The 8,169-nt window shown below is 41.3% G+C and overlaps 1 protein-coding gene across 2 annotated transcripts in view; it reads right to left on the bottom strand.

Moving 5' to 3' along the window:
* Positions 1 to 2,566: 2,566 nt before the first annotated feature.
* The window catches only part of LOC126354626 (inter-alpha-trypsin inhibitor heavy chain H4-like), a 99,785-nt gene continuing 94,182 nt past the window's right edge, over positions 2,567 to 8,169 (bottom strand). For both annotated transcript variants that reach the window (XM_050004397.1, XM_050004405.1), the window contains 2 exons: positions 5,858 to 5,994; positions 2,567 to 2,803 (listed from right to left, as the gene is read on the bottom strand). In XM_050004397.1, coding sequence (XP_049860354.1) covers positions 2,749 to 2,803; positions 5,858 to 5,994 — 192 coding nt within the window. In that variant the 3' untranslated portion in view covers positions 2,567 to 2,748. The remainder of the gene's footprint in view (positions 2,804 to 5,857; positions 5,995 to 8,169) is intronic.

Genomic DNA, 8,169 nt, shown 5'->3' with positions numbered 1-8,169 from the left:
CGGGAAAACAGTGATGGACATAGGAAGACGCTAGAAAACAGAAGTCGGTGGTAGAATTCAAAGTAGACGTAGTCCAGAGCACACGGCTGGGATGTTGAAGTCGTAGTCCAGAGAGCACGTCCTTCGAGTTGCCCATCTTCAGAGATGCAGTTGCAGCACGATGCCCACATCCTCTGCAGCAGGGCGGTGTGCAATTCAGCGGCGTCCAGCACAGCACTCCGAGATTAATTATGGTGAGTATAAGTTGTAGCACCAGCGTTACAGGATATTCTTGGTCCGCACGTGGGGAGTTCTGTGTGATAAGTTGTCTCAGATCCACGGTTGCCGTCTGAGTGAATGAGCCTCTTAATTAACCAGCGGATGTCCAGTCACTGTTTTACTTTAGCGTTAACGAATTTTCAGACCAAATTGCTGTTTGGTATTTGTGTTAGAAGAGCTTAATTATCATGATGGGAAAAGTAACTCTGAAAACATTTCAAAATCCAGCAGTTAAAGTTGTATGTATTGAGTTTACAAATAATTTTGCAATCTTGAATAGTCTGTTCATTTCTTACTATGTTTTATTGAGTAAATTATTGTGCATACTGAAAGAGTTTTTCGCTTATGTGGTCTGAATACTCAAATAAAGTTTTGAGTAACTCTCCACTTTAGGATCAACAGTTACAGTCTTAGGAGTCCCGTTATCCATTAACATTGCCCGCATTAATATTGTTATAGAGACATGCCCGCCTCATAATTAGTTTGCTAGGGCCGAATGGATTTTGGCACTCAAGGGGTTTCGCATATGTTTGTGAGTCCTGATGATCCTTCCGGAATCATCATGCCTCACATGGGAGGCATTGTGACATTACAGCCTTTATCATTGCGATTTTTAACATGTAAAAGTTTTTTTCTCTATTCGCGTCAGTATGTGCGAACTTTTAACATACACCAATGAATGTTGTAACCAGATATCTTTGCCGCGCTCCTGAAAAGCGCAGAATATCACGATAGCTATAAACTGTTATACGCTGCTATCGATCAGTAAAAAAAAACGACGCACCTATGTTTCAAAATGACAATTGCCAATTTTTACTTCTGCAGGGAGCCGCGCCGCTCTCTAGCTATTCTTCTGTGAATGTGTTGCGAGTCGGACGCAAAAGTATTGTGCTCCATACTGATATAATCATTTTATTGTAACTTTAAGAGTTTAAGTGATTAAAAATATATGTAGCCACAAACAAGCGAGAATGTGTATCATGAAAATTCGCTCCACCGCCACAATGGGTGGCCATGTTAATGTAAGTTTCCGTTTCATAATATAATACTTGAAGCCTTGAAGTTCATTTAATTTCAAAGAAAATCTCTCAACCTTATTTTCATTAATTATACTTGTGATAATCTTTTCTGTTTAAAAGATTTATGCAGCTTATGATCCAGTGTGTGTTCTGTCGTAACAGGAGGCTGTCGTGAGGACATCGTTATAGTATTTATTCCAAGTTCTTTCAGTTCCGCTTATATGTTCGTACAAATCCAATTAGTTGGTCCCTTAGGTTTCTTTCATGTAACTTCTGTCTGTTTTCTCCACGCGATCTTCCTCCGAAAAAAACTTCTGTTCATTTTTTAGTAATTTTCGATATCGCGAATGAGAAAAGACAGCCGCCTCCTGCTCCGAACGGAACTCCACGACTTTTCTAACGTCGGAGAGTACCGCACGAATTTTCCGCTAAAAGGTAATAGAATTTCTTAAAGCTGGATCAATTACACATGTTGCTGCTGTTCTCCGACAAATCTGGTGTGATTAATAGTAATTTATTCTGTCACGACAAAAAGAACTAATTTTATTTTTACCAAAGCAACAAAGCTTTCAATTAAATTACTAAAGAAAAAAAATCATACCAGATGTTACACAATGCAACCTTCGTGCTTGTTTTCTATGCTCGTCGCTTGTGTCAATTTCGACGAAGCCACGGGCGATGGCTTCGGTGGTTCTCATTGTACATGTGAGAGCGTGTAAGATTAGAAAGGTCTCTTTAACTGCAGAGCTGGAAAGTTCTTCACGTCGTGGACTCGCTGTAATTTCTCGTACAGTTTCCATTAATTTGTTGTCTATTCGTGGTAATTTAGGCTATATTATTTTAAAGGTGTGGAAACAGCAATCAAAGTTCCACACGGCGAATAAAATTTTCCGCACTTGTTAAAATACTTTTGTTAAAAAGTCGGTACTGGTTTCAAACCAATCGAGATACATCTTCAGGTGATAAGTTTTTTAAACAGTCAAGGCGCGGCAAAATGGGAGCTAAGTCCAATCGTTCATCGTCAAAATGAAAGGCTACATTCTACATTGGGAGACGACTATCAACTGTGTTAAGTCTTTGCATTTGCAAAACTTATAGACGGTGTGTACGTGTACTGTACTATTACACCATGGCTGTACCATGATCTTGTTTTACGCCTGTAATACTGTCATCCAAACGTGGTTTTGTGCGTTATGATGGTTGGTATAGTGAATTTCTGAAGCGAAAAGTGAGCATTCAGGAAACGAAACCAATATTATCCGAATAAAATGAATAAAATGAAACTAACGTCTGTTGTGACAATATTTAATGTCTGTGGATAATAATAACGAGCGATCAGTACAAATTATTCAACAAAGTTTTGTCTTTGGGTGATCGTCAAAAATTCCTGTTTTGCTTTCCTCAGCTACGGAAGGCAATTTCTGGAACAAAACTCTGCGTAGCATAATGGTCTCGGCAATCAGCATGTGCCTCATCCAATGAGCGTGGCATGAATCGTGTTGTCCGGACAGCAAGCTCCGACATAACTGCAACAGAAACACAAAAATAGTTCAGAACGTAACTGCACAGTCCATACAGTCGGTGAAAAAGAGAAGCTGTGTAAGTCGTCCCCACTTTTCTTCTAACGTTCAGTAATTTGTCTCTCTGAAACAGTCGACAAACACGCAACACTTCTGTATTAAGGAGTATGCAAAAGATCTATAACCGCTAAACAGTCGTGAAATTCAAATCTGATGTTGGAAGCTAACAGGAGCGGTTTTGTGTTGAAGCAGTTCATATTTAGATTGCATCTTTACAGCTATGAACAAGTGAAGACGTCAGTGACAGATCGTTGCAGATTTTCTGTACAAACATGCTACTGATATCGTATCATTTTCCGTTAAGCTCTACGTAACGTTAAAATGACATTCTGGAATCGGTATTTCATGTATTTTCCATCTCTAACAGTGAAATATTTTTGCTGGTATGTTAAACTCGTCACAGGAGATGTTAATAAGAAGCTCATGTGACTACGACCTGAGCATCTAAAAATCCAAAATGCAACCGTAAGTAAATAAACAACGATAGCAGCGTTACATCTATGGTATAGTTTGAACCAAACGCTCCAACATTGTTTCTATTTACGTAGTGTATGAGAGGAGTTTGCCACTGTATAAGAAGCTGTCGTTAGTAGTTGATAGGGAGCTGGTCTAAACTGAAAACTTTTTATAGTAATATGCTCGATTCCTTACTGGTTGTAGTATGTTTTCAGAGGAATAACATCTTCAGTTTGCAGACGATATTTGGACGCTTATTTTCGTTTTAGTACGCGGTGAGGGATCTTGTTCCCAATGTCATTTTACATTATTCTAAAATCTTTTCTTCCGACATGGGAGTACTCGCGTGAAGGCGAAAAGTTAAGCCCCATTTACCATAATGTGCCATTACCTTTTTGTACCTTGCTGACATACTTCCTCTGAAACAGGTAGTGATTTGGCAACCACAGTTTCAGTTAATTACATAGTACACTGAGTAAGATTTTATCTCTCCATAACAGGGCAATAAAACAGGTAGATCTTGATTAACAAGGGTTTTGGCTAAACTAAATTATGAAACAGCTCTTACTTTAACTAAAAAGGGAACAGGCGGGCCCTCAATGATAACAGCTCCAGTTACAAAATTTAGATAAGACACTCTCCTCTAAACCAGTAAATAATAAAATTTAAATGACTGAAAATTTTGAATCAACTTTAGTTACACAACGGACGTAGACAAATAACTCTCGTTAAACCTGTAATTAATAAAATTTAAATGACTGAAAATTTTTTATCAACTTCAGCTACAAAACACTTAGACAAATAACTCTCACGTAAACCAATAATAAATAAAATATAGAGACTCCGATATTGAATAACTTCAATACAAAGAACCAGAGACCAATTGCAAAATAATTAACCTCGGGGAGCGAGAACATGTTACGCCCAAATAGCGATAATAGTAAGACCCAAAAGGGTCTCTTTAAACAGTAATAATTAGTCGTAGAAAATCTTTATCTCATTTTGTTCTTCATTGTTCGTTCCATTTGTTCGGGACGGACGTCCCCTGACACCCATTAAAGCTCATCGCTGATCCGTTTACTCAGTTTTTTGTTGCAGAGGGTGACTAACCCTCTGACCGAACACGCTTTTTTTATCTCATCTTTGTTCTGTATTGTTCGTTGAATTTGCTCGGGGCGGACGTTCGATGACACCCGTCCATATTCTTCCTTGATCCGTCCACTCAGTTTTTTTTATTACAGAGGGTAGCTAACCCTATGACCGAACATGCTGAGCTAACGTACCGACCGCTGAGCTACAGTACCGACAACGCTCTGACAGCGCGACGACGCGGTGTCGCTGCGCCACGGTTAGAAAAGGCAGACAGGCTGCACCCAGCACAAGGCGAGCTCCCCTCTCGCGATTTGTCCGTTATCAACTGCCCAACTCGCCTCGCCACAGCACCGCCGTCCCCCTTCACCAACCTCTAGCAAAGATCATAGTGGCCCGAAACCACATGGACATCACACGACAGATTGCTCTAGTGGCGCCAGGAATTCGAAAGGCGACGCCAACAATCCCGCTACGGCTCAGCCTGAAATTAATTAATTGTTCTTCGGTGTTTGAAAAGACATTATTATTAAGATTTAAATAGAAACATATTCCATAATTTTCGGGCGTGCATGAGGAACAGCAGTGCGTCATTTTCCAATATTTTGGCTATTCAATGTACAGCCAGCTCCAAGGCGAACGAGCGACTGACAATCCCGACTGTACAAGTGTAACTGTTCCTGTCGTAAAACACAACAATATACTGTCGAGTAAAGTAATAAAGTTAAATTATTGTGGGTTATTAGGCCGCGTCATGTTTCTTTTAAAATGTTCGACGTTTCGACCCCTCTGCTGGGATCTTCCTCAGGATCTTTTGGTGTTCACTATTGCTGCAACACTGTCAGAGACGAGTGTCGCGTCCACTTATAAAGGTGGCGTTCTTGCAGGAGAAGTGATAGTATTGGTTAAAATTCATATGGCTACCATTGGTAGGCCATAGTCATAGGCTAATATTCCCGCTCTGATGCAGAAGAAGGGGCGTATGGTAGCTCATCTCTTGTGGACACCATTGGCGGTCCATCGTCATTGGATAGAAAGGCACTATTCCACTTATGCTGGAGAAGGGTTATTGGATTAAATGCCTGATACCGCTACTGGTTGGTCGACATCAGTGGCTAGGTTCGAAACGGATAGAGCAAGAGAGGGGGAATGTTTAACCAAAAGAGTCAGATAAAAATGTAGTAAGCGTCGAGGCAGCAAATCGTCAGTGCTTGCAAATTATGTGATTTGTTATTAAAATGGATGGAAGTTTAAGGAAGGACAGGCAGCGAAGAGGAACACCTCCGAGACAGCAAATGAGTGGTTCAGCCTCCACCTGTTTTGATCCAGTGATTAAGCGAGCTGCAAGAACACCATCAGCAGAGAACATTCGCAACAGAGACGAGGGCGTGCACTCTGCACAAATGACGCCACAACGTTGTAGAAATTAATTCTGTATTGGAAGCTTCTGCTGACCTGCCGTCGACCACACAGAGGTAGGGCAGGAAGTCATCGAGGCTCTGAGTGAAGTTGGGCAGCACGCAGTTGGCCAGGTGGCGGCACTGCCCGTGACCTCCGTCAGGGGTGGCGCACTCCTCCAGCTGCGACTCCGACTGTGAAGGAAACAAAAAGGCTTTCAGTTTTGAGATGTCTACTACATTTACTTCATAATCTACAATCGCAGCTCTATCAGCGATACATCCGCTTGAAGGCAGCATCGTACCAGATAAGGGTCTTCGAGAAACAACATAGTCTACGTGAAAATGAAAGAAACAACGTCGATTATATACCATCGACACACACACACACACACACACACACACACACACACACACATGGATGTCCCTCCTAAGAGCAGTCAGGTCCACTTTCTCTGGTGTTTCCGCAAATTTCTCGCAATTTAGGTTTGGCATTGTGTAGCTGGAGTCAGCCCAAACAAAAAATGCTCATCACATCTTCCATGGGGTGCCCAAACAGCGACAACCCTGTTCTCGCATCTACTGACTGCTACCGCCAAATATTCAGCGTTACTGAGTGGCTGCTAGCTTGCTATTTGTTCTTCGTATTTTACTATCCCTGTTAAAACGTATTGACAAAACCGAACTTTCCGAATGGGCACGTAAAATTTCGGTTCAGAAATAATTTTGTTTGTAACTGCACATAAGCCGACGTTTTATGTCGACAATCGATGTCGTATGGAACATGTAATGAGCAATATCTGGGTCGACTCTATCTACACATTGCAAAAATAATTTTGAAGTTAATTTTTTTTTGAAATTTTGAAATTTGTGGTAAGGTTCTATGCGACGAAGCTGCTGAGTTCATCGGTCCCTAGGCTTACACACTAATTAAACTAACTTAAACTAACTTACGCTAAGGGCAACACACACACACACACACACACACACACACACACACACACACACACACACGTGCCCATGACCGGGGGAGGACTCGGACCTCCAACGGGGGGAGTCGCGCAGACCTTGTCAAGACGCCTGAGACCGCACGGCTACCCAATGCGGCCATGTTCGGTTTCTCGCTATTTTCATTTCTGCTACATATCATTACTTTCGTCTCTCTTCTGTTTACTCTCATCCCATATTCTGTGTTGATTGAACAGTTCATTCCTTACAACCTTCTTCTCGTTCACTGAGGCTAGCAATTACATCAGCGAATCTTATTACAGACATCCTTTCACCATGAATTTTAATCCCTCTACTGAATTTTTCTTTTATTTCCGTGATTTCTTCTTCGATTGATGGACTGAGCACCAGTGGCGAAAGGCCACATTCCACATCCGAGCGCTACGTTCTTGGCCTTCGATCTTATTGTTACCTCTTGGTTCTTGTTCATGTTGTTTATTACCCATCTTCTTCTCTTGCTTACTTCTGTATAGGGAATTAAAAAAAAAAGTGTCGCGTATTCCTACTGAAGGTATTATGGGTCAGAACTGGAACTGCAATTAGATGTCCGGAAACCAATACCTGTTAAGATACTGTCCGCTGAACTATAAATAAATTTCCGGAAACCAATACCTGTTAAGATACTGTCTGCTTAAGATCCGAATGACAGGTTGATCTCTACAGCTGAGGCAAGGTTTACAAGAGATGACAGTAAGTTAACACAACACACATGTGTGGACAGATGCCAATCCTCGAGCAATCATGTGGCCCCAGAGAAAGAAATCTAATCTGGCGAGGTCCAAGGATCTTTGTATGAGTGGTGTTCAGCGTAAGGTATTGCGACCGCCAAGCACGCACTAAAGCGCCACATCCTGGTTAACTGCTAAATACGAGCGACTGGATGGCACAGTACTAGGTACCTGAAATCAACTCTGGTGTAACGATGTTTCAAGAAAGTACTTTTTGTACTTGCACATTGCAACAGCGCCAATTAAGCATGCCTGACGATTAGTGAATCTGCGCTCCGGAAAGAGATATTTTTTGTTGTTGTCTTCTCCGTCATCGTATCTGTCAGTTCGGCCACAGACTTTTTGAAGACCATGTAGTGCGGAACTTTTTCACCTCAAATTATTTTTGACCTGTTAGGAAAACTGTGGACAATTTACACCATGATGAAGAGCTATCATGGGCTGTTGAAACAAACAGTAATGTATTTTAGCAACTTCATTCATAGCCGTGATACAGGCACCAACTTTTTGCCTTAAATGCAACTAAGCTATTTTTTGTTGCAGGAACAGCAGGTCTTAGAGAGGCAGTTTAGTGGTATATATATTTCGTAGACCTAAGAAGTAATCACGGAGTAAGAATACACTGAATATAGTG

Source organism: Schistocerca gregaria, chromosome 1 (assembly GCF_023897955.1).
Source record: "Schistocerca gregaria isolate iqSchGreg1 chromosome 1, iqSchGreg1.2, whole genome shotgun sequence".
NCBI classification, from domain to species: domain Eukaryota; kingdom Metazoa; phylum Arthropoda; class Insecta; order Orthoptera; family Acrididae; genus Schistocerca; species Schistocerca gregaria.
The sequence above is the reverse complement of the archived record's forward strand: the minus strand, read 5'-3'. Positions and strand labels throughout refer to the sequence as shown.